Source organism: Oryx dammah, unplaced genomic scaffold (assembly GCF_014754425.2).
Source record: "Oryx dammah isolate SB20612 unplaced genomic scaffold, SCBI_Odam_1.1 HiC_scaffold_26, whole genome shotgun sequence".
In the NCBI taxonomy this organism is placed as follows: Eukaryota; Metazoa; Chordata; class Mammalia; order Artiodactyla; family Bovidae; genus Oryx; species Oryx dammah.
Window position 1 is genome coordinate 91,251,331 of NW_024070210.1, and position 27,424 is coordinate 91,278,754.

Genomic DNA, 27,424 nt, shown 5'->3' on the forward strand with positions numbered 1-27,424 from the left:
TTGCCTCCTTCTATTGACTACCAATATACTTTGCTTAGCCATCCTAACTCTCTTCCAATAATATCTATCTGATCTTATCATTGTTACTGTAATGGAATTGTGTATTAAAAAGTGAGACCAAAAGCAATAAAAATTTCACTACACAAGTTATACACCAAGATGACAGGAATTCAATAGCTGCTAATAATGGAGCAAAGCAAATCAATACTTTGAAAATGAGGTATGAGTATTATAGGGCTGAGAAACTACTAGCCCAGCTTCAAAAGTGAGTTAAAAATTAAACAAGAAAGATCAATCAACTATACTCCAATAAAATTAAGTAATAAGGAACACTATATAAAGAAGTATTTTGCTCTGAAAGCAAATGTTATTGATATTGTAATTTCCCATACGAATTAACACATGTAACATGAACTAACCTTTGCAATCTGTGTATAAGCTGGATGTTCCTCTGTTGGCTTCATTATTGCTGGCTGTGTACTGGGTACATTAGGCATTTTCACATTACCTGGTGGAGGCTAGGAAGATTAAGGACAAATTACATAACATAGAAACCCAACTTCAACTTCTTTCAAAAAGTGTATCAATAAAAACCAAAATGCCAAGAACTGCCTCACTTGCTCCCCTAACTTCTCATAATCAAGTGTGTGGCAATAAGCTACTTAAGAGTTTCATCTCCATTTTCTCAAACTTGTTCATTTCTTAACTCTTCAGTTTTGCTGCTACTTCCAGCACTACACCACTGGCACTCTCCTCCAGAACACTTGTACGTTAAAAACAAAATGAAAACAAAAAAACCTGCAAGTATGTCTTTTTAGTAAAATACAGATAGCACCAAACTGAAGAATTTATACCAAGGTTAACTGTTCACTAGGTTAACTGTCCACTCTTTCCATCTAACAAAGTTATGTGCCAGTGACCCTAAAAAGTAAATAGGAACAGTCTTGGCAGAACCCCAGTAATACTCCTTGAAAAGAATAAGAGGGAAGACATTAGGGAGATGGAAAATAAACTGCACAGCTCCACTCTGCCAATGAGGATCAACAGTATGTGAAAGTAGCTACAACTTCAAAAAGTAGGTAGATATCTACAAGTAGGGAATTGGTTACATTACTATATATACATACAATGCAGTCATCAAAAGGAATGAGTTAGCTCTACAGAAGAACGCCCTTTAAATACTAAATGAAATAAAGCCAACTACAGACCAGCTTGCATATGACCAATTTTTTTTCTTTTATGAAAACAGTTGTATATGTCCAACTTTTTTATGAACACAGTTATATATCTCCAGAAAAATATCCAGAATGTCCCAGCAACCTATCAAAGAGATTTGTACCTTTTGCTTTATACATTCTCTATTAATTGCCTTCTCTCACTATACTACTTTTTCTTCAGTCAAAAAATAATTGTAGATATTTTATAAAACAGCCACAAGAAAAAGAGGACAAGAAGAAAGAGAAGGAGAAGAAGAAAAAAAAAAAGAAAACAAAACATACAAGCAAGCAGCTGCAGAGAGAAGTTCAATGATCAGAAGAACTATTAAACTTGAAGACACCACCCATGCAGCTTGATTTTACTCTGACACAGCAAACAGCAGCCCTGAAAAGGAAGCCAGACACAACCAAAGATATAAATGGAATACGTCTGACTCTAAAATTCCTATGGAAATGTCAAGAGCTAAGAATAGGTCAAACAATTCTGAAGATGATGAAGGTAGGCAGACCTGTAATATCAAGACTTAATATAGAGAGGAGACAAGATAGCAGAAGAGAAGGTGGACAGGGAGTACATCCTTCTCCATGGACGCATCAAGAAAACACATTCAGATACAGCAGACCTTGCAGAACACCAGCTAAGAGCTGGCAGGAGCCCCTGACTACCAGAAAGGAATTATAAATCCAAGCAAAACTCAGTAGAATGAAGGAAGGTGGGAAAAAAAGAGAAGAGTAAGCAGGACTGGACCTGCACCCAAGAGGTGGGGGAACTGGAGCAGGGGTCAGACTGACACATTAGAGCAACTGTTTAGGACACAAGGGTAGCATTTGAGGCCGTTGGAGAGTACAGCAGCTGACCTGTGACAGTCTGAATGGAGTGAGATCCACAAAGCCAATCCTCACCACAGTCCTACATACCCTGGGAAGGGACAGAAGTCCCCTGGAATGCACGGTGGCTGAGAGCAGGAGCTTATGGGTTGGAGAGGAATCTCACGGCAAAGTATACTGTGGACTGCAAGGAGACGGCCCAAGGGGACATGAGGGAGAAGACTGCAGTGGTGAATGCCTTTGGAAGAAAGCTAGGCAATGATGGAGTCAAGGCGGTACTTCTGAGTCACTCACAGCGGGTGGAGCCATCACTATAGCCTCTCTCCCCCCATAGTCCAGCACATGCAGCTGACCAAAAAAGACCCCAGAGAGGGTGGCCCTTTGCGTGCCTGACGCAGTAAGCAACAGAGAAGGACCTTTGAGTACCAGATGCCAGGGGCTAGAAAAAGACTCTGCTGGTGCCACAGTTCCTGCACCTGAGTCTGCTGGCGTCCCCACACACCTGGCACTGCCAGACTCCCCACAGCCCAAGCGTCTGTGCCACCTCCATGCTCAGTCCTTACTGGGCCGGAGTTTCCAGAGGCTAGAAAAAATCCTAAGGGTCCCACATCTCCTGTGCCCGTGGTTGCCAGATCCCCTCTGTATTTGGCCCTACCAGGGTCCCTGCTATCCAAGCATTCGTGTCACCTCCATACCTGGTACTCAGTGAGGCAGACCCAAGTCCTCCAGGGCAACCACAGGAGCAAACTCCTGTGCATAACCCACACGCGGCTGTTGCTGGTCAGCTGCTAAGTTGTGTCTGACTCTTTGCAACCCCATGAATAACAGCATGCCTTTACTGTCTCCCGAGGTTTGCTCAAACTCATGTTCATTGAGTCGATGATGCCATCTGCCTATGCCATCCTCTGCAGCCCCATTCTCCTCCAGCACTCAGTCTTTCCCAACATGAGGGTCTTTTCCAATGAGTCAGCTCTTCACACAAGGTAACCAAAGTATTCCTTGGAGCTTCAGGGTCAGCATCAGTCCTTCCAATGAATACTCAGTGTTGGTTTCCTTTGGGAATGACTGGTTTGATCTCTTTGCTGTCCAAGGGACTCTTAGGAGTCTTCTCCAGCACCACAGTTTCAAAGCATCAAAAATTAAGGAATCAATCCCATTTACCACTGCAACAACAACAACAAAAAAAACAAAGTACTTGGGAATAAACCTACTTAAGGAAACAAAAGAACTGTATACAAAAAAATGATAAGACACTGATGAAAGAAATCAAAGACAACAAAAACAGACGGGGAGATATTCCATGTTCCTGGGTTGGAAGAATCAATATTGTGAAAATGAATAGACTACCAAAAGCAATCTACAGACTCAGTGCAATTGCCATCAAATTACCAATGGCATTTTTTCACAGAGCTAGAACAAAAAACTTCACAATTCGTATGGAAACATAAGAGACCCCCAAATAGCCAAAGCAATCTTGAGAAAGAAGAATGGAGCTGGAGGAATCAATCTTCCTGACTTTAGACTATACTACAAAGCTACAGTCATCAAGAGAGTATGGTACAGGCACAAAAAACAGAAATCTATATCTATGCAACAAGGCAGAAAGGCCAAAGATAAACCCACACACTTATGGGCACCTTATCCTTGACAACGGAGGCAAGAATATACAAAGGCAAACAGACAGTCTCTTCAATAAGTAGTACTGGGAAAATTGGACAGCTATGTGTAAAAAAAATGAAATTAGACTATTTCCTAACAACATACAGAGACAAACTCAAAATGGATTAAAGATTTAAATCTAAGACCACAAACTATAAACTCTTAGAGGAAAACATAGGCAGAACACTCTATGACGTAAATCACAGCAAGATCCTCTACTACCCACCTTCTGGGGTAATGGAAAAAAAAAAATTAACAAATGAGACCTAATTAAACTTGAAAGTTTTTGCATGGGAAAGGAAACTACAAACAAAGTGAAAAGACAACCCTCAGAATGGAAGAAAATAATGGCAAATGAAATAACTGACAAAGGATTAATCTCCAAATTATACAAGCAGCTCATGCAGCTCAATACCAGAAACAAACATCCCAATCGAAAAGTGGGCAGAAGACCTAAACAAACATTTCTCCAAAGAAGACAAACAGATGGCTAATAAATACATGGAAAGATGCTCAACATCACTCATCATTAGTGAAATGCAAATCAAAACCACAATGAGATATCTCCTCACATCAGTCAGAATGGCCATCATCAAAAAAAAAAAAAATCTATGAACAATAAATGCTGGAGAGCGTGTGGAGAAAAGGGAACCCTCTTGCTCTCTTGGTGGGAATGTAACTATACAGCCACTATGGAGAGTCCTAAAAAATTAAGACTGAAGCTACCATGTGACCTAACAATCCTACCACCAGGCACATACCCTGAGAACCCACAGAAAAAGACACAGGTATCCCAATGTTTACCTCAACACTATCTACAACAGCTAGGACATGGAAGCAGTCCAGATGCCTACCGCAGATGAACAGAAGCTGTGGAACAGATATACAGAGGAATATTACTCAACCAAAAGAAGGAATGCATCTGAGTGGGTTCTAATGAGGTGGATGAACCTAGAGCCTATTATACAGAGTGAAGTCAGTCAGAAAAATAAATGTCACATATTAATGCATATACATGGAATCTAGAAAGATGGTGCTGATGAACACCGTCTTTTGTACAGCAGCAATGGAGACGCAGACACAGGAACAGACTTGTGGACACGGGCAGGGTGGAAGGAGGTAGGGGGATGAATGAAGAGCACCATGACAACATATACACTACCACATGTAAAACAGATGGCCACTGGGAATTTGCTGGGTGTTCAGGGAGCTCAAACCAGTGCTCGGAAACAATCTAGAGGGGTGGGACGGGGTGGGAGGTGAGAGGGAGGTTCAAGAGGGAGAGGCCACATGTATGTATACCTGTGGCAGATTCATGCTGATGCACGGCAGAAACCAACATAATCTTATAAAGCAACTATCCTTCAATTAAAAATAAATAAAATTTTAAAAAAGACTTAACGTAGAGACATCCCTGGTGACCCAATGGTTGAGAATCTGCCTGCTGTTTTGAGGGACACGAGCTCGATTCCAGGTCCAGGAGGATCCCACGTGTCACATGGCAACTAAGCCTGTGCACCACAACCACTGAAGCCTGTGTGCCTGAGAGCCCATGCTCCTCAACAAAAGAAGCCTCCAAAATGAAAATCCCAAGCACTGCAACTAGAGAGCAGCTGCCGCTCGCCAACTAGAGAAAGCCCATGAGCAGCAACAAAGATCCAGTGCAACCAAAAAAAATTTTTTTTTTTTTTTTAAAGAAAAAGATTCAATACGGTAATAAACAGTGTGGTACAGATGCCAAAGACATAGAAAACACCAATATACAGCAGGGAAACAGAAATAAATCCCGTAAAACTTCATACCTAATAGAAGTCATACCACAAAACAGTGGAGAAATAATGTATTTTGTCAATAACAAGCTGAGATAACTAGTTAACCAGATGGAAAAATTAAACTAGATTTCCTACTTGATATCACATACAAATACATTAAAAGTAGAGATTTTGCTGACAAAGGTTCATCTAGTCAAAGCTATCATTTTTTCATAGTCAGGTGTGGATGTGAGAGTTGGACCATGAAGAAGGCCGAGCATGGAAGAATTGATGCTTTTGAATTGTGGTGCTGGAGAAGACTCTTGAGAGTCCCTTGGACTGCAAGGAGATCAAACCAGTCAGTCCTAAAGGAAATCAATCCTGAATATTCATTGGAAGGACTGATGCTAAAGCTCCAATACTCTGGCCACCTGGTGTGAACAGTCGACTCATTAGGAAAGACCTTGATACTGGGAAAGATCAAAGCCAGGAGAAGGGGATGACCGAGGACAAGATGGTTGGATGGCATCACTGAGTCAATGGACATGAGTTTGAGCAAGCTCTGGGAGATGGTGAAAGACAGGGAAGTCTGGCATGCTGCAGTTCATGGGGTCAACAGGGGTTGGACATGACTGAGCAATTGAACAACAACCACAAACAAAAATAAAGTCTATGTGGATCAATTACGTAAAGGTGAAAAAAACAAAATTTGAACACTTTTAGGAGGGAATGCAAACCACTCCAGTATACTTGCCATAAGAACCCTATGAACTGCATAAAAAGCAAAAAGATATAACACCAAAAAATGAATCCCCCAGGTCGGAATGTGTCCAATATGCTATTGGGTAAGAGGGGAGGACAACTACTAACAGCTCCAGAATGAAGAGGCTGGGCCAAAGCGAAGATGACGCTCAGCTGCGGATGTGTCTGGTGATGAAAGTTAAAATCCAGTGTTGCACAGGAACCTGGAATGTTAGATCCATGAATCAAGGTAAATTGGACATGGTCAAGCAGGAGATAGCAAGAGTAAACATAGACATCCTAGGAGTCAGTGATCTAAAATGGATGGGAATGGGTGAATTTAAATCAGATGACCATTCTGTCTACTACTGTGGGCAGGAATCCCTAGAAGAAATGGAATAGCCCTCATAGTCAATAAAAGAGTTCAAAATGCAGTACTCGGATGCAGTCTCAAAAACAACAGAATAATCTCGGTTCATTTCCAAGGCAAACCATTCAATATCACAGTAATTCAAGCCTATGCCCCAACCACTGATGCTGAAGAAGCTGATCAGTTCTATGAAGACCTAGAAGACCTCCTAGAACTAATACCAAAACAAAAATATGTCCTTTTCATTATAAGGGACTGGAATGCCAAAGCAGGAAGTCAAGAGATACCTGGAGTAACAGGCAAGTTTGGCCTTGGGGTACAAAATGAAGCAGGTGAAAACCTAACAGAATACTGCCAAAAGAATGCACTGGTCATAGCAAACACCCACTTTCAGCAACAAAAGAGATGACTTTACATATGAACATCATCAAATGGTTAACATCAAAATCAGACTGATTACATTCTTTGTAGCCAAAGATGGAGAAGCTGTTCTACAGACAGCAAAAACAGAGCTGGAGCTGACTGTGGCTCAGATCATCAGCTTCTCATAGCAAAATTCAGGCTTAAACTAAAGAAAGTGGGGAAAACCACAAGGCCAGCCAGGTACAACTTAAAGCAAATCCCCTATGAATATTCAGTAGAAGTGACAAAGAGATTCAAGGGATTAGAGCTAGTAAACAGAGTGCCTGAAGAACTATGGACAAGGGTCCATAGTACTGTACAGGAGGCAGTGAACAAAACCATCCCAAAGAAAAACCAAAGCGAGAAGGCAGAATTGTTGTCTGAGGAGGCTTTACAAACAGCTAAAGAGAGAAGAGAAGTGAAAAGCAATGGACAAAGGTGAAGGTAGACCAACTAAGTTCCAGAGAACATCAAGGAGAGACAAGAAGGCCTTCTTCAATAGACAGCGCAAAGAAATAGAGGAGAACCACACAACGGGAGAAGACCAGCGATCTCTTCAAGAAAACTGCAACTATCAAAGGAACATTTCATTCAAAGATGGACACAATAAAGGACAGAAGCGGTAAAGACCTAATAGAAGAGATCAAGAGATGGAAAGAATGCACAGAAGAACAGTACAGAAAATATCTTAATGACCCAGATAACAATGTTGGTGTGGCCACTTACCCAGAGCCAGACATTAATGAACTCAAGTGGGCCTTAGGAAGCACTGCTATCAATAAAGTTAGTGGAGGCTGCGATGGAATTCCAGCAGAGCTATTTAAAATTTTAAAAAGATGATGTCATTGAAGTACTACACTCAATATCCAAAGTGCTAGCAAATTTGGAAAACCTAGCAGTGGCCACTGGGACTGAAAAAGGTCAATCCTCATCCCAGTTCCCAAGAAGGGCAGTATGAAAGAATGTTCAAACCACTGGACAATTGCACTCATCTCCCACACTAGTGAGGTTATGCTCAAAATCCTGCACGCTGGGCTTCAGCATTATTTGAACTGAGAACTTCCAGACGTTCAAGCGGAGCGTTGAAAAGGCAGAGGAAACAGAGATCAAATTGCCAACATTCGCTGGATCAGAGACAAAGCAAGGGAATTCCAGAAAAACATCTACCTCTGTTTCATTGACTTTGCTAAAGCCTTTGAATATGTGGATCGTAACAAACTGTAGAAAACTCTTAAAGAGAAGGAAATACCAGACCATCTTACCTGTACCTGCATTTGGGTCAAGGTGAAACAGTTAGAACCTCGTATGGAAAAACTGACTGGTTCAGGATTGAGAAAGGAGTATGATTACAAGGTTACTTATGGTCGCCCTGCTTACTGAACTTATAGGCAGAGCATGTAAGAAACACCAGGATGGATGAGTTACAAGCTGGAATCAAGACTGCCGAGAGAAATACCAACAATCTCAGATATGTGGATGATACCACTCTAATGGGAGAAAATGAAGAGGAAATAAAGAACCTCTCAATGAGATAGAGGATGGAGACTGAAAAAGTTGGCTTAAAACTCAATACTAAAAAAACTAAGATCATGGCATCTGGTCCTATCACTTCATGGCAAATAGAAGGGAAGAAGGTGGAAGCAGTGACAGATTTCCCCTTCTTGGGTTCTGAAAGCACTGCAGATGGTGACTGGAGCCATGAAATTAGAAGACAACTGCTTCTTGGCAGGAAAGCTATGAAAAGCTGAACACTGTGTTAAACACATCAGTTTGCCAACAAAGCTCCGTATAGTCAAGGCTATGGTCATTCCAGTAGTCACATACGGTTGTGAGAGCTGGGCCATAAAGAAAGCAGAGAGTCGAAGAATTGATGCTTTTGAACTGTAATGCTGGAGAAGACTCTTGAGAGCTCCTTGGAAAGCAAGGAGATGAAACCAGTGAATCCTAAAGGTAATCAACCCTGAATACTCATTGGAAGGACTGATGCTGAAGCTGAAGCTCTAATACTTTGGCCACATGATATGAACAGCTGACTTACTGGAAAAGACCCTGATGCTAGAGAAGACTGAGGGCAGGAGAAGGGGACAACAAAGGTTGAGATGGTTGGATGGCATCACCAATACAATCAACATGAACTTGGGCAAACTCTGGGGACACAGTAACGGACCAGGAAGCCTGGAATGCTGCTGTCCATGCGGTCACAAAGAGTCAGACAAGACTTGGCAAATGAACAAGAAGCAAAAATATATACATGAATATTTTCATGAATTCAAAGCATGTAGAGCTTCTCAAATGTATTTTTGTGTATCCTGTCTATGATGTATTGCAAGTGAGAAAAGCAGCCTGACCACTCACCTAGAGCCAGACATCCTGGAATGTGAAGTCAAGTGGGCCTTAGAAAGCATCACTACAAAAAAAGCTAGTGGAGGTGATGGCATTCCAGTTGAGCTATTTCACATCCTGAAAGATGATGCTGTGAAAGTGCTGCACTCAATATGCCAGCAAATTTGGAAAACTCAGCAGTGGCCACAGGACTGGAAAAGGTCACTTTTCATTCCAATCCCAAAGAAAGGCAATGCCAAAGAATGCTCAAACTACTGCACAATTGCACTCATCTCACACGCTAGTAAAGTAATGGCAAACATTCTCCAAGCCAGGCTTCAGCAATACGTGAACCGTGAACTTCCAGATGTTCAAGCTGGTTTTAGAAAAGGCAGAGGAACCAGAGATCAAATTGCCAACATCCACTGGATCATGGAAAAAGCAAGAGAGTTCCAGAAAAACATCTATTTCTGCTTTATTGATTATGCCAAAGCCTTTGACTGTGTGGATCACAACAAACTGTGGAAAATTCTTAAAGAGGGAAATACCAGACCACCTGACCTGCCTTTTGAGAAACCTATATGCAGGTCAGGAAGCAACAGTTAGAACTGGACATGGAACAACAGACTGGTTCCATTTAGGAAAAGGAGTATGTCAAGGCTGTATATTGTCACCCTGCTTATTTAACTTATATGCAGAGTACATCATGAGAAACGCTGGACTGGAAGAAGCACAGCTGGAATCAAGTCTGCTGGGAGAAATATCAATAACCTCAGATATGCAGATGACACCACCCTTATGGCAGAAAGTGAAGAGGAACTAAAGAGCCTCCTGATGAAAGTGAAAGAGGAGAGTGAAAAAGTTGGCTTAAAGCTCAACATTCAGAAAACTAAGATCATGGCATCTGGCCCCATCACTTCATGGGAAATAGACGGGGAAACGGGAAATAGTGTCAGATTTTATTTTTCTGGGCTCCAAAATTACTGCAGATGGTGACTTCAGCCATGAAATTAAAAGATGCTTACTCTTTGGAAGGGAAGTTATAATCAACCTAGATAGCATATTAAAAAGCAGAGACATTACTTTGTCAACAAAGGTCTGTCTATTCAAGGCTATGGTTTTTCCAGTGGTCATGTATGGATGTGAGAGTTGGACTGTGAAGAAAGCTGAGCACCGAAGAATTGATGCTTTTGAACTGTGGTGTTGGAGAAGACTCTTGAGAGTCCCTTGGACTGCAAGGAGATCCAACCAGTCCATTCTAAAGGAGATCAGTCCTGGGTGTTCATTGGAAGGAATGATGCTAAAGCTGAAACTCCAATACTTTGGCCACCTCGTGCGAAGAGTTGACTCATTGAAAAGACCCTGATGCTGGGAGGGATTGGAGGCAGGAGGAGATGGGGGCGACAGAGGATGAGATAGCTGGATGGCATCACGAACTCAATGGACATGAGTTTGAGTAAACTCCGGGAGTTGGTGATGGACAGGGAGACCTGGAGTGCCGTGATTCATGGCGTCGCAAAGAGTCGGACATGACTGAGCGACTGAACTGGAACTGGACTGGACTGGAAAGCAGCCTAGAACTCATAAATGATCAATAAGTATTTGTAAAATTAAGATGGTAGTTGTTCAGTAGCTCAATCATGTCCGACTCTTTGCAACCCCATGGACTGCAGCATGCCAGGCTTCCTTTTCCATCACTATCTCCCAAAGCTTGCGCAAACTCATGTCCATTGAGTCAGTGATGCCATCCAATCATCTCATTCTCTGTCATCCCCTTCTCCTCCTGCCTCTAATCTTTCACCACATCAGGGTCTTTTCTAATGAACTGGCTCTTCAAATCAGTGGCCAAAGTACTGGCGCTCCAGCATCAGTTCTTCCAATGAATATTCAGGATTGATTTCCTTTAGGATTGACTGGTTGAGCTCCTTGTAGTTGAAGAACTTTCAAGAGTCTTCTCCAACACCACAGTTCAAAAGCATCAATTCTTCAGCTTTTAGATGAAGAATAAGGTTAGCAAATACATAAACCATAAAGTTAATATTAACATATTCAGCTATACTGAAATACAGTAATAAGGTGAAAAGTCAATCACAAACTGGGAAAAACTGGTTACAACAGACTTCACCAAAAATATCTTCTGCTCAGAATACAGGAAGAACTGTTACAAATCCATAATGATACAAACTACTAACAGAAAAATAGGCAAAATATGCGAACAGACAATACAAAGGAAAGAAAACAGGAATGGCCAATAAAACTATGAACTAACGGTTTAACCTCTCTAGTAATCAAGAAATATGAAAACAGTGACATACCATTCCAAAACCATGAGATAGGAAAATGTAAAGCCTGAAGTGCCAAACTTTGTAATTACAGTGTATACACAGTGATGGTATAAAAATTAAAGCATATGATAGAGAAGCTTTTCAAATCAGTGGGAAAGAAAACATACTGATAAATGGTGCTGGGATAATTATTTACATATTTGGGAAAAAAAAATCAGATCCATATCCCACCAGAATAAATTCGAAATGGATTAAAGTTCAATGTAAAAAGGAAAAAAAGAAACTATGAAGATACTAGAAATAGTACAAGTACATAGAATATAGATGACTACCTGATCTTGGCTTGGAGAAAAGCCATAAAGATTCGTGAGAAATCACAATGAAAAGAAAATACACCTGACAACATAAAAATTTAGAGCTCCGATGATATAAAGCACTTCATAGATGAGTTTAAGACAAGATCTAAATGATACACAAATATAGACAATTAGTTAATTTTTTTCATTATGTACAAATCAGTAAGAAATAGAGGAACATGTTATGGGGGGAAATGCATTTTAAATATCCTTAACCACGCTGCTTACACAAAAGAAATACAAAGAGAAAATGAATATATTCAAAATGTCAACCTCATTAGTAATCAGAAAAATGCAACTTTCACCTAACATGTTTTACATGATTATTACCATAAGATCAACATATTTTGGAAAAGATGTGACAAAATGGATATTTCTCACACACTGATATTGGGAATATAAACTAGCTCATAAAATAATCCTGGAGACAATTTGACATTATGTTTAAGAGCCACTGAAGTATTTATACCCTAGGACCCATAAACAGCTACTCCTAAAAAACAGCATACAGAAATAAAACAAGATATGCACAAATATGTGTATGCCAAAATGCTCCCTACAGCATTATTTATAAAAGCAAAAAAGTTAGAAATATACCCAAATGTCCAATAAGAGATAAAATATAGATAAATTGATAAATTATGATCCATTCAGTTGAGTTCAGTCACTCAGTCGTGTCCGACTCTGCGACCCCATGAATTGCAGCACGCCAGGCCTCCCTGTCCATCACCATCTTCTGGGGTTCACTCAGACTCACGCCCATCGAGTCCATGATGCCATCCAGCCATCTCATCCTCTGTCGTCCCCTTCTCCGCCTGCCCTCAATCCCTCCCAGCATCAGAGTCTTTTCCAGTGAGTCAACTCTTCACATGATGTGGCCAAAGTATTGGAGTTTCAGCTTTAGCATCATTCCTTCCAAAGAAATGCCAGGGCTGATCTCCTTCAGAATGGACTGGTTGGATCTCCTTGCAGTCCAGGGGACTCTCAAGAGTCTTCTCCAACACCACAGTTCAAAAGCATCAATTCTTCGGCACTCAGCCTTCTTCACAGTCCAACTCTCACATCCATACATGACCACAGGAAAAACCGTAGCCTTGACTAGACGGACCTTAGTCGGCAAAGTAATGTCTCTGCTTTTGAATATGCTATCTAGGTTGGTCATAACTTTTCTCCCAAGGAGTAAGCGTCTTTTAATTTCATGGCTGCAGTCACCATCTGAGGTGATTTTGGAGCCCCCCAAAATAAAGTCTGACACTGTTTCCCCATTTATTTCCCATGAAGTGATGGGACCAGATGCCATGATCTTAGTTTTCTGAATGTTGAGCTTTAAGCCAACTTTTTCACTCTCCTCTTTCACTTTCATCAAGAGGCTTTTTAGTTATGAAGCTATTTAAAAATTCTGAAAGAATAATGAAATGAGGAAAGCTTCTACACGGAAGTCATAAAACAAAACTGTATATGGAGTATAATCTTATTTTAAAATGCATCAGTATGTCAACAGTGATTATTTCTGACTAGTAGAATTTAAAGTTTTCTTGTAATTTTTTATCTCCATTACAATGTTTATTATCACAAGATATGTATTCTCTATTCCAGCTGCCTATTCCCTGACTCCAATATTTCATATTAGTAGGCAGAAAAGCTGACACTGATCAATCCTAACTGTCCAACTAGAAAATCAGAGCCCTGAAGTATCACCCTCTTGGTTTAATGAGTAGCAACAACAAAACAGTGACCAAATAAAGTGCCTAACAAAGTTAGTTTGGCAGCTCAATTCAGAAAAATCATACAAATTATTCACGAATTCACCCTGGTGAAACTACAGTATAAATTCTTTTTTAAAAAATTAATTATTTTTTATTGAAGGATAATTGCTTTACAGAATTTTGCTGTTTTCTGTCAAACCTAAACATGAATCAACCATAGGTATCCATATATCCCCTCCCTTTTGAACCTCCCTCCCATCTCCCTCCCTACCCCACCCCTCTAGGTTGATACAGAGCCCCTGTTTCAGTTTCCCGAGACATACAGCACATTCCTTTGGCTAGCTATTTTACAGTGATGGACAGGGAGGCCTGGCGTGCTGTGATTCATGGGGTCGAAAAGAGTCGGACACGACTGAGCGACTGAACTGAACTGAATGTAAGTTCAGTTACTCTTTGCATGTTACTCTTTGCATACATCTAACCCTCTCCTTCCCTCCCCCCATGTAAATAAGTCTATTCTCTGTGTCTGTTTCTCCACTGTTGCCCTGTAAATAAATTCTTCAGTACCATTTTTCTAGATTCTGTACATATGTGTCAGAAAACAGTATTTATCTTTCTCTGACTCACTTCACTCTGTATAATAGGTTCTAGGTTCATCCACCTCATTAGAACTGACTCAAATGTGTCCCTTTTTATGGCTGAGTAATATTCCATTGTGTATATATACAACTTCTTCATCCATTCATTTGTCGATCGACATCTAAGTGGCTTCCATATTCTAGCTATTATAAATAGTGCTGCAATGAACAATGGGATACATGTGTCTCTTTCAATTTTGGTTCCCTCAGGGTATACGCCTAGGAGTGGAATTGGTGGGTCATATGGTGGTTTTATTCCCAGTTTCTTAAGGAATCTCCATACCGTCTTCCACAGCAGGCTTATCAATTTACATTCCCACCAACAGTGCAAGAGTGTTCCCTTTTCTCCATACTCTCTCCAGCGTTTATTGTTTGTAGACTTTTTGATGAGTGCCATTCTGACCAGTGTGAGGTGATATCTCATGAAACTACAGAATAAATTCTTTACTGCTTTAATTAACAAATGAAGTATTAAGTATAATGAATTAGTAGGTAAAAATGAAGGCTGGTTTAGAGCTCAGTTCAGTTCAGTCACTCAGTCGTGTCTGACTCTTTGCGACCCCATGAATCGCAGCACGCCAGACCTCCCTGTCCATCACCAACTCCCGGAGTTCACTCAGACTCACGTCCATCAAGTCCGTGATACCATCCAGCCATCTCATCCTCAGTCAGCCCCTTCTCCTCCTGCCCTCAATACCTCCCAGCATCAGAGTCTTCTCCAATGAGTCAACTCTTCCAATGAGGTGGCCAAAGTACTGGAGTATCAACTTTAGCATCATTCCTTCCAAAGAAATCCCAGGGCTGATCTCGTTTAGAATGGATTGATTGGATCTCCTTGCAGTCCAAGGGACTCTCAAGAGTCTTCTCCAACACCACAGTTCAAAAGCATCAATTCTTCGGCACTCAGCCTTCTTCACAGTCCAACTCTCACATCCATACATGACTACTGGAAAAACCATAGCCTTGACTAGACTGACCTTAGTCGGCAAAGTAATGTCTCTGCTTTTCAATATGCTATCTAGGTTGGTCATAACTTTTCTCCCAAGGAATAAGCGTCTTTTAATTTCATGACTGCAATCACCATCTGCAGTGATTCTGGACCCCCAAAAATGAAGTCTGACACTGTTTCCACTGTTTCCCCATTTATTTCCCATGGAGTGATGGGACCGGATGCCATGATCTTAGTTTTCTGAATGTTGAGCTTTAAGCCAACTTTTTCACTCTCCTCTTTCACTGTCATTAAGAGGCTTTTTAGTTCCTCTTCACTTTCTGCCATAAGGGTGGTGTCATCTGCATATCTGAGGTTATTGATATTTCTCCAGGCAATCTTGATTCTTGTGTTTCTTCCAGTCCAGCGTTTCTCATGATGTACTCTGCATATAAGTTAAATAAGCAGGGTGACAATATACAGCCTTGATGTACTCCTTTTCCTATTTGGAACCAGTCTGTTGTTCCACGTCCAGTTCTAACTGTTGCTTCCTGACCTGCATACAGATTTCTCAAGAGGCAGGTCAGGTGGTCTGGTATTCCCATCTCTTTCAGAATTTTCCACAGTTTATTGTGATCCACACGGTCAAAGGCTTTGGCATAATCAATAAAGCAGAAATAGATGTTTTTCTGGAACTCTCTTGCTTTTTCCATGATCCAGTGGATGTTGGCAATTTGATCTCTGGTTCCTCTGCCTTTTCTAAAACCAGCTTGAACATCTGGAAGTTCACGGTTCACGTATTGCTGAAGCCTGGCTTGGAGAATTTTGAGCATTACTTTACTAGCATGTGAGATGAGTACAATTGTGCGGTAGTTTGAGCATTCTTTGGCATTGCCTTTCTTTGGGATTGGAATGAAAAGTGACCTTTTCCAGTCCTGTGGCCACTGCTGAGTTTTCCAAATTTGCTGGCATATTGAGTGCAGCACTTTCACAGCATCATCTTTCAGGATGTGAAATAGCTCTACTGGAATTTCATCACCTCCACTGGCTTTTTTCATAGTGATACTCTCTAAGGCCTACTTGACTTCACATTCCAGGATGTCTGGCTCTAGATGAATGATCACACCATCATGATTATCCAGGTCGTGAAGATCCTTTTTGTACAGTTCTTCTGTGTATTCTTGCCATCTCTTCTTAGTATCTTCTCCTTCTGTTAGGTCCATGCCATTTCTGTCCTTTATCAAGCCCATCTTTGCATGAAATGTTCCCTTGGTATCTCTGATTTTCTGGAAGAGATCTCTAGTCTTTCTCATTCTGTTCTTTTCCTCTATTTCTTTGCACTGATTGCTGAAGAAGGCTTTCTTATCTCTTCTTGCTATTCTTTGGAACTCTGCATTCAGATGCTTATATCTTTCCTTTTCTCCTTGGCTTTTCGCTTCTCTTCTTTTCACAGCTATTTGTAAGGCCTCCCCAGACAGCCATTTTGCTTTTTTGCATTTCTTTTCCATGGGCATGGTCTTGATCCCTGTCTCCTGTACAATGTCACGAACCTCATTCCATAGTTCATCAGGCACTCTACCTATTAGATCTAGGCCCTTAAATCTATTTCTCACTTCCACTGTATAATCATAAGGGATTGATTTAGGTCATACCTGAATGGTCTAGCAGTTTTCCCTGTTTTCTTCAATTTGAGTCTGAATTTGGTAATAAGGAGTTCATGATCTGAGCCACAGTCAGCTCCTGGTCTTGTTTTTGTTGACTGTATAGAGCTTCTCCATCTTTGGCTGCAGAGAATATAATCAATGTGATTTCGGTGTTGACCATCTGGTGATGTCCATGTGTAGAGTCTTCTCTTGTGTTGTTGGAAGAGGGTGTTTGCTATGACCAGTGCATTTTCTTGGCAAAACTCTATTAGTCTTTGCCCTGCCTTCATTCTGTATTCCAAGGCCAAATCTGCCTGTTACTCCAGGTGTTTCTTGACTTCCTACTTTTGCATTCCAGTCCCCTATAATGAAAAGGACATCTTTTTTTGGGTGTTCGTTCTAAAAGGTCTTATAGATCTTGATAGAACCGTTCAACTTCAGCTTCTTCAGTGTTACTGGTTGGGGCATAGACTTGGATTCCTGTGATATTGAATGGTTTGCCTTGGAAACGAACAGAGATCATTCTGTTGTTTTTGAGACTGCATCCAAGTACTGCATTTCGGACTCTCTTGTTGACCATGATGACTACTCCATTTCTTCTGAGGGATTCCTGCCCGCGGTAGTAGATATAATGGTCATCTGAGTTAAATTCACCCATTCCAGTCCATCTTAGTTCGCTGATTCCTAGAATGTTGATGTTCACTCTTGCCATCTCCTGTTTGACCACTTCCAATTTGCCTTGATTCATGGACCTGACATTCCAGGTTCCTATGCAATATTGCTCTTTACAGCATCGGACCTTGCTTCTATCACCAGTCACATCCACAGCTGGGTATTGTTTTTGCTTTGGCTCCATCCCTTCATTCTTTCTGGAGTTATTTCTCCACTGACCTCCAGTAGCATATTGGGCACCTACTGACCTGGGGAGTTCCTCTTTCAGTATCCTATCATTTTGCCTTTTCATACTGTTCATGGGGTTCTCAAGGCAAGAATACTGAAGTGGTTTGCCATTCCCTTCTCCAGTGGACCACAATCTGTCAGACCTCTCCACCATGACCCACCCGTTTTGGGTTGCCCCACAGGCATGGCTTAGTTTCATTGAGTTAGAGAAGACTGTGGTCCTAGTGTGATTAGATTGACTAGTTTTCTGTGATTACGGTTTCAGTGTGTCTGCCCTCTGATGCCCTCTTGCAACACCTACCATCTTACTTGAATTTCTCTTACCTTGGGCGTGGGGTATCTCTTCAGGCTGCTCCAGCAAAGCACAGCCACTGCTCCTTACCTTGGATGAGGGGTATCTCCTCCCGCCGCCCTTCCTGACCTTCAACGTGGGATGGCTCCTCTAGGCCCTCCTGCGCCCACACAGCCACCACTCCTTGGATGTAGGGTTGCCCCTCCTGGCCACCGCCCCTAGCCTTGGGCATGGGGTGGCTCCTCCCGGCCGCCGCCCCTGGCCTCAGACGCGGGGTATCTCCTCCCGGCCATCGTCCCCGACCTCGGATGTGGGGTAGCTCTCGGCCGCTAGTACGCCGGCCCACCGCCGCCACCTATGCTTAGTGTTTAGAGCTAGTATTTTATATATCTGAGGTAATAGTTGCTGAGGGTATAGCAATGATGAGAAGTGCTGGAGAAGCACAAACCTCTAATAATCCTAACATTAACCTGATAGTATCCCAATAATTTCTTCAAATTTGTCAATGCTATCTAAATCTCTACCCAGCTCTGGAACCAGTATTTTCATCAGCCACAATATGCGTGATTAGCCACCTCAAGCTGAGTATAGCTCTTGTCATTATTAACAACCTGCTCTGATAATGGCTCCAAATTCTTTTCCAACTTTTCACATCTGCACATACGAATAAAAAGAAAAGTAAAACAATCCACTCAACATTTTCATTTACAGCAACACAGCAGAACACATTTGTAGAGACACCTCTGATCTGCAGTACCTAAAAATACTGTTCAAAATTGGGAAGGGAGTGCATCAAGGCTGCATACTGCCACCCTGCATACTTAACTTATATGCAGAGTACATCATGAGAAATGCTGGGCTGGATGAATCACAAGATGGAATCAAGCTTTCTGGGAGAAATATCAGTAACTTCAGACAACACCACCCTTATGGCAGAAAGTGAAGAAGAACTAAAGAGCCTCTTGATGAAAGTGAAAGAAAAGAGTGAAAAAGCTGGCTTAAAACTCAACATTCCAGCTATACTACAAAGTAACAGTCATCAAGACAGTATGGTACTGGCACAGAGATAGAAATATAGATCAACGGAACAAAATAGAAAGCCCAGAGATAAATCCACGCATCTATGGACACCTTATCCTTGACAAAGGAGCCAAAGATATACAATGGAGAAAAGACAATCTCTTTAACAAGTGGTGCTGGGAAAACTGGTCAACCACTTGTAAAAGAATGAAACTAGAACACTTTCTAACACCATACACAAAAATAAATTCAAAATGCATTAAAGATCTAAATCTAAGACCAGAAAGTATAAAACTCCTAGAGGAAAACAAAGGCAAAACACTCTGATGTAAATCATAGCAGGATCCTCTATGATCCACCTCCCAGAGTAACAGAAATAAAAGCAAAAATAAACAAATGGGATCTAATTAAACTTAAAACCTTTTGCACAACAAAGGAAAACTATAAGCAAGGTGAAAAGACAGCCTTCAGAATGGGAGAAAATAATAGTAAATGAAGCAACTGACAAAGAATTAATCTCAAAAATATACAAGCAGCTTGTGCAGCTCAATAACTGAAAAAGAAATGACCCAATCAAAAAATGGGCCAAAGAATTAAACAGACATTTCTCCAAAGAAGTCATACAGAATGCTAACAAACACATGAAAAGATGCTCAACATCACTCATTATCAGAGAAATGCAAATCAAAACCACAATGAGGTGCCATCTCACACCAGTCAGAATGGCTGCTATCAAAAAGTCTAAAAACAATAAATGCTGGAGAGGACTGGAGAAAAAGGAACCCTCTTACATTGCTGGTGGGAATGCAAACTAGTATAGCCACTATGGAGAACAGTGTATAGATTCCTTTAAAAACTGGAAAAAGAATTGCCATACGACCCAGCAATACCACTGCTGGGCATATATACCGAGGAAACCAGAATTGAAAGAGACACGTGTACCCCACTGTTCATTGCAGCACTGTTTACAATACCCAGGACATGGAAGCAACCTAGATATCCATCAGCAGACGAATGGGTAAGAAAGCTGTGGTACATATACATAATGGAATATTACTTAACCATTTAAAAGAATGCATTTGAATCAGTTCTAATGAGGTGGATGAAACTGGAGCCTATTATACAGATTGAAGTAAGTCAGAAAGCAAAACACCAATACAGTATATTAACGCATATATATGGAATTTAGAAAGATGGTAACAATGACCCTATATGCGAGACAGCAAAAGAGACACAGATGTAAAGAACAGACTTTTGGACTCTGTGGGAGAAGGCGAGGGTGGGATGATTTGAGAGAATAGCACTGAAACATGTATATTATCATATGTGAAACAGATCACCAGTCCAGGTTCAATCCATGAGGCAGGGTGCTCAGGGCTGGTGCGTTGGGATGACCCTCAGGGATGGGATGGGGAGGGAGGTGGGAGGGAGGCTCAGGATGGGGAACACATGTACACCCATGGCTGATTCATGTGAATGTATGGCAAAAACCACCACAATATTGTAAAGTAATTAGCCTCCAATTAATATAAATTAAAAAAAAAAAAACCTCAACATTCCAAAAACTAAGATGGCATCCAGTCCCATCACTTCATGGCAAACAGATGGGGGAAAAAATGGAAACAGTGACAGATCTTATTCTCTTGGGCTCCAAAATCACTGAGGATGGTGATTACAGCCAGGAAATTAAAAGATGCTTGCTCCTTGGAAGAAAAGCTATGACAAACCTAGACAGCATATTAAAAAGCAGATTGATCACTTTGCCAACAAAGGTCTTTATAGTCAAAACTACAGTTTTTCCAATAGTGATGTACAGACGTGAAAGCTGGACCATAAAGAAAGCTGAGCGCCAAAGTATTGATGCTTTTGAATTGTGGTGCTGGAGAAGATGTGGGAGTTTCTTGGGCTGCAGGGAGATCAAACCAGTCAATCCTAAAGGAAATCAACCCTGAATATTCACTGATGAAGGACTGATGCTAAAGCTGAAGCTCCAATAATTTGGCCACCTGATGTGAACAACCAACTCATTGGAAAAGACCCTGAAGCTGGGAAAAACTGAGACCAGGAGAAGCGGGTGACACAGAATGAGATGGTTGGATGGTATCATCAACTCAATGGACATGAATTTGAGCAAACTTCAGGAGACAGTGAAGGACAGGGAAGACTGGCATGCTGCAGTCCATGGGGTTGCAAAGAGTTGGACACGACTGAGCGACTGAATAGGAATAACAAAAATCCTGAATCAAATTTCATTTAAATAATATTATAAATACCTGACTAAGCTAACACGAAATCCTGAGAGGCCAGAAAGTAGGTAAAACTGTGAATCCAAACAAAGAAGAGCCTTGATGTCATCTCATTAACAAAATCACTAGAATTCAATAAACTAGAGACAAAGCTTGGGAGTCCGTGCAAGGTAAAAATCAATCTGAGATCACTACGTAAAGCCAGGACTTCTAAAAAACCAACATTCTTAGTGGACAAGCAAAAGAGCAGCTTCACAAAAAAGAAACGGTATAAATACCTGCCTCTCTTGCTCTTGACTCTGGATAGGAAAGGAAAAAATAAAAATAAAAATCTTCCTCAAGAACTAGTAATCCTGAACTGCCACGCTGAAAACTTGAGGCCATGTTTCACACTACAGACAAAATATTCCAAGTTGAAATTTTCATTTCAAGATAATCCAGGTTGCAAGTATCTGGCGAAAGTAGAGGAACACACTTTAGATCTAAGCTTCAAAGAATTTTCACAGCTCAACCTCCAAGTAACTTTGACTCCTTATTTAAATACAGAAGGAAGCAAGTCATCATGAGCAAAGATCTACAGATCCACAAACTAAAAAGACGAGAGATACTGGAATAATACAAATGGAACTTACAGAAATGAAAACTATAATAATTAGAATTATAAATTTAATAGACAAAAATGAAACAGGAGACTACACAAAGATGAAGAGATAATTACGGAAATGGAATTGGGTCTAAAGAAACTGCACAGAATGTAGTAGAAAGACAAGGGGGGAAAGGAAAATGTGAAACATTAGGAGAAATGAGAAGAGAGTGGGAAGATGTGATCGAGAGTTCCACAGGAAGCGAACAGAGAAAATGAGGGAGAATTAGTGTTCAAAGGAATCGTGAGGACACTAATACCTGGACTCCAAACTCCAAAACCTATACCAGATTTTTTAAAAGTTAAGAGCCAGACACACTAGAGAGGAAGAGCAAATCGGAAGAGATCTTAAAACCACAAAAAGCAAGGGGGGAGTGACCTAGACAAGAGAAGAGGAAGACCTTCAGCTCACCTCCTCCTATGAGCATCACCAAAATGACAACTATTTACAAACCAGCTCTTGAAGAAATGACCAGAGGCCAGCAGAGAAGATCTTCTGCAACTAAAGATACAAAGATGGAACCACAAAAAAACATGGAGAAGGGGCGGAGCTGTGGTATAGTCAAGACCCACAACCCTGTGTAGGTAACCCACAAACAGAAGGACAATCACAACTGCAGAGGTTCTTCCCAAGGAGTGAGGTGATAAAGCCCCACCTCAGGTGCCCCACCGTGAGGGTCCTGCACTGGGAGGACAAGCCCCAAGAACATTCGGGGCCAGCAGGGCTCACTTTCAGGACAAGCAGAGGGCCGCAGCAAACAGAGACTCCTCTCTCAAAGGACTCACACAAAATGTCACCTGCTCCAAGACCCAGGGCAGAAGCAGCAACCTGAAAGCCAGAGAGTTAATTCTTAGGCTGGTTGATAAGAAGTCCAGGGGCCCACCCCACCTTCCCGGAGGAGGAGAAATGGGTCCAGGGCTTTCGAGGAGGAGAAAAAGACAATTTTTTTTCCCCTACAGTGCTTTGTTACTTTTCTTTAAGCCCAGAGCCAATGATTACAACAAAACAACTCATCCTACTCAAGGGTCTGTTTCTCCTTAAGCTCTGTACCAATGACTGTAGTATAACAACAATGTATCTTGCTTGAGGACATGTTTCTCCTTAACAAGAACCTTCTGTCTTAATCTTAAGACAGTATGTTGTGGGAGTGGGTCTGGTAAGACCTTTCTATTGTTAGTTCTAATCTTGTTAATTTAAGATGTGTGTTGTGGTCTGGTAAAAGTATATAAGGCCTTGATAAAGACTGGGGAGTGGGGGCATTCTCTGCCCCCTTCTGATGTCTATGTCAGAAGCTTTCTCTGTCCTTTCTCACTGTAATACAACTTCTAACACACAAGAGCTCTGAGGATTCAAGCCTGGTCCCTGGTCCCAAAGCTAAATCTTCTTCAGAGATCAAGAATCCAACATCATTCACCATAAGCTATCAAAAGGAGACTGGGTCAGATCCACTTACTCCTAGAAGAGCCTCCCAGAGAAAGGAGAGGCGACTGGGCCTCACTCTGGGGATAGAGATGCTGATGGCGGCCATTTGGGGGAGTGCACTGTATGGTTTTTCCCAGTGGTCATGTATGGACGTGAGAGCTGGACTAGAAAGAAAGCTGAGCGCTAAAGAATTGATGCTTTTGAACTGAGGTGTTGGAGAAGAGTCTTGAGAGCCCCTTGGACTGCAAGGAGATCCAACCAGTCCATCCTAAAGGAAATCACTCCTGGGTGTTCATTGGAAGGACTGATGTTGAAGCTGAAGTTCCAATACTTTGGCCACCTGATGTGAAGAGTTGACTCAATGGAGAAGACTCTGATGCTGGGAAAGATTGAGGGCAGGAGGAAAGGGGATGACAGAGGATGAGACAGTTGCATAGCATCACCGACTCGATGGACATGGGTTTGGGTGGACTCCGGGAGTTGGTGATGGACAGGGAGGCCTGGCATGCTGCGGTTCATGGGGTCGCAAAGAGCTGGACACGACTGAGCAACTGAACTGAACTATATCATCCTATCACGAGGACACTGGTGCTGCCAAGTACCATATTAGAATCCTCTCTCTGGCTACTTAGTGTCAGCACCTGGACCTGCCCACCAGCAGGCCAGCTGCCCTAGGGCCCCCTCAGTCCCAGCTGCCATGGGACACAGACAAGTTCACCATAAGGCCCAGAAACATCAGCAGATGAATGGATAAAGAAGATGTGGTACATAAAGACCATGGAATATTACTTGGTCATAAAAAAAAATGAAACCTTGCCATCTGCGACATGGACAGACCTAGAGGCTGTTGTGCTAAGTGGAACAAGTCAGTCAGAGAAAGATAAATACTGTGTGAGTTCACTTGTATGTGGAATCTCAAGAATGAAACAAATGAACATACAAAATAAAATCGAAACAGACTCATAAATACAGAGAACAGGCAGCTGCCAGAGAGGAAAGGGGAAAGACAAAAATAGGTCAGGGAGATTAAGAGGCATGAACTTCCAGTTACAAAGAATAGGGGTCAGGGTATAAAACGTAAAGTGGGGCAGTCAGTCAGTAACTATGCAATAACTTCGTGTGGCGACAGATATTAACTAGACCTATTGTGGTGAACATTTAACACTGAACCACTACATTGTATAACAGGAACTAAAGTAGTGTTGTAGGTCCAATATATTTCAAAAACAAACAAACTCATAGAAAAGGAGATCAGATTCGTGGTTGCCAGTAAAGGGGGGTGGTGAGGAACTGGATAAAGGTAGTTTAAAGGTACAAACTTCCAGTTATAAATAAGTACAAGGGATGTTACGTACAACATGATAAACATAAGTTACACTGCCGCAGGCTATAGATAAAAGCTGTTAGAGTAAACCCCAAGAATTCTCTTCATAAGGAAAAAAATATTTTTTCTATTTCTTTCATTTGGTATCTATATGAGATGAATATTTACTAAATTTGATGTGTTAATCACTGCATGATATGTCTTTTTTTTTTTTTTGGCTGCACCACACGCAGGATCTTAGTTCCCCAACTAGGGATTGAACCCTGCATTGGCAGCACAGAGTCCTAACCACTGGACCACCAGGGAACTCCTATAAGTCAAATTATGCTGTACAGTGTCATATGTCAAAGTGAAACAAAGAGTTAGTCATGCAGTCGTGTTCGACTCTTTGTGACCCCATGGACTGTAGCCCACCAGGCTCCTCTGTCCCTGGGATTCTCCAGGCAAGAATACTGGAGTGGGGTGCCACTTCCTCCTCCAAGAGATCTTCCCACCCCAGGAGTGAACTCGGGTCTCTCGCATTGCAGGCAGACTCTTTATCGACTGAGCCACCAGGGAAGCCGTATGCCAACTGTATCTCAATAAAACTGGAAGAAGGAGGGGAAGAAACAAGACAGACACAATGCCTGCACAAAGGGATGCCAGCAAGAGTGAGCTGTTTCTCAACAGCAACAGTGGGAGCCTAGGCAGAAGGTGCCAAATTGGTGAGGAAGTAACTGTCAATGTCAGCCTCCAAATCCACTGAGATTAGCTTTTGAGAACCAAGGTGAAATAATAAATAGTTATAAATATTAAAAGAGCTTCTACTGTTAGGTAGGAAGTTTGGCATGAGCAATAAGGGATGGCCTAGCGGAAAAGGAGGCTAGCTGATCTCTAAACCCAGACTCTGCCCAGGACAGCACACAGTGGATACCAACTAACCACAGGGGCTTCCTCAGGTGACCTTAGGCAGCTAGGAGCCCATTAAGGTTCATATTCTAGACATACATACATCTGATTATAACAGACTGAATTATGAGAAGACATGCACAGCAGAGCCTGCTGTTAGGTAACTTGGAACTGTCAGTCGGCCTTGAGTGTACGCCCATTTGCATTCCCTTTCTTGATTGGTGGTGGGTACAAGTCCTAATTTGCACAGGGCACAACCAAAGGAGGAGACAGGAAGTATAAAAAAAGGGAAGCTGAACCGGATTGTGATGAGGACTGCTTTGGGGTTGGCCTGCTTCCATGTCTTGAAAGCGTTTGTTTAATGAAAGATCTATCTGCTTGAGCTATAACTGAACTGTAACTTGTCTGTTGTTTTAAAACGTTTTAGTCTGTCTTTCCAAATTTTTGTTGCAATGAGCCAAGAACCAAGGGAGAGAAATAAACCAACCTGAGACTACCAATAGACCCTCACTAGAGGAACTCCTATTTTTAGGAATAGGGAAACTAGTACCAGAAGGAATATTCGAGATGCAGGAAGTAGCATCTTTCTGCCTCACTGGACACTTCTATCATCTTCATTTTATACTCATCAAAACTGAAGATACAGAAGGAAAGTCAACCTATCTGTAGGAAAAAAAAAAAAATACTCTAGTGCACCTGGATATGGTGACCTCTTCTCCTGACTATCCTGAAACTGTGTCACTGCTGCAGCAGCCTCTAGGAAAACCTGAAGTATTGAGAAAAGTGCAGTAGGTCCAAAGATGGAGAGAAAGAAAAAACTTTAGAGAAGCCAGAGAATAGGAGAGACATGTTGGGTGCAGAGCTCTGGACAGAGCAAGGCCATACACCCTTCTCCCATGGAGGATGAAATTCCACATATTAAGAATAAACTAGGTTTCTTAAATCTTTGTAAAAGTTATAATTCTCTTATAATTTATATGGTTGTTTCATATTTTAACACAAATTACACAACTACATTTGCCTATTCATGTGGCTTTGGAGACCTCAACCAGGACCAACAGATAAAAATTATAGGAAGACATATTTTCAGTAAATAGAATTAAGAACATTATGATGATCACAGAAATACAACTTTGGAGAGACTTTTCTGTTATACAGTGAGCTCTTTGCATCAGAAATTCCAAAGGTGTTTCATTATTAAATAAATGAGTATATAAGATCCTTTAAGGCATGGGAGGCCTACAAGCTGTCCTTATCATGCATAAAAAAATAATGCTCGTTTTTTTTTATTTCTTTCCAGTGTTTGAAACATTTATTCAAGAAAATTTCTCCTTCCTTTTTCTGGCTCTTTCTCTTCTATCTGTGAGCCAATAACATTTCTAAGTATACTCATATCTAAAGCAATGTTTCTTTACATGTTCATAGATCTCCTGCATCAGAAAGCCCCAGTGCTCACTGAAAATGCAAACTCTAGGCCCCAGTATAGACATCTTGATTCAAAAACTCAGGGCTTGAAGAGAAGGGGTTTCTGTTTTCAAGGTGCTCACATTTAAGGTGCGCTCTCCGTGATGATCCTTATACCCCCTGAAATTTGAGAAATCCTCTCTGAGGGAACAAAGTTTACCGGTTCTGTAAACCACTGTCTATTCTTTCACCTAATGGAGAGAATGCCAAAAGAAACCTAAAACTGTGCAGCCTCCTCTGACTTTATCAGTCTCTGACTGAGCAGACAGAACTGACTGAGGCATGCCCAACACAGATTCTCTTGTTATTACGGGAGGTGAAAATTAAACATACCAATGTCAGAATCAGAATAAGTAGAAATCATTTTTTCACAATATA

General features: G+C 41.4%; 1 protein-coding gene across 3 annotated transcripts in view; it reads right to left on the minus strand.

Moving 5' to 3' along the window:
- Positions 1-27,424, minus strand: part of SCAMP1 (secretory carrier membrane protein 1) — a 152,030-nt gene that overhangs the window by 71,059 nt on the left and 53,547 nt on the right. For all 3 annotated transcript variants that reach the window (XM_040225909.1, XM_040225907.1, XM_040225908.1), the window contains exon 3: positions 420-518. In XM_040225909.1, coding sequence (XP_040081843.1) covers positions 420-518 — 99 coding nt within the window. The remainder of the gene's footprint in view (positions 1-419; positions 519-27,424) is intronic.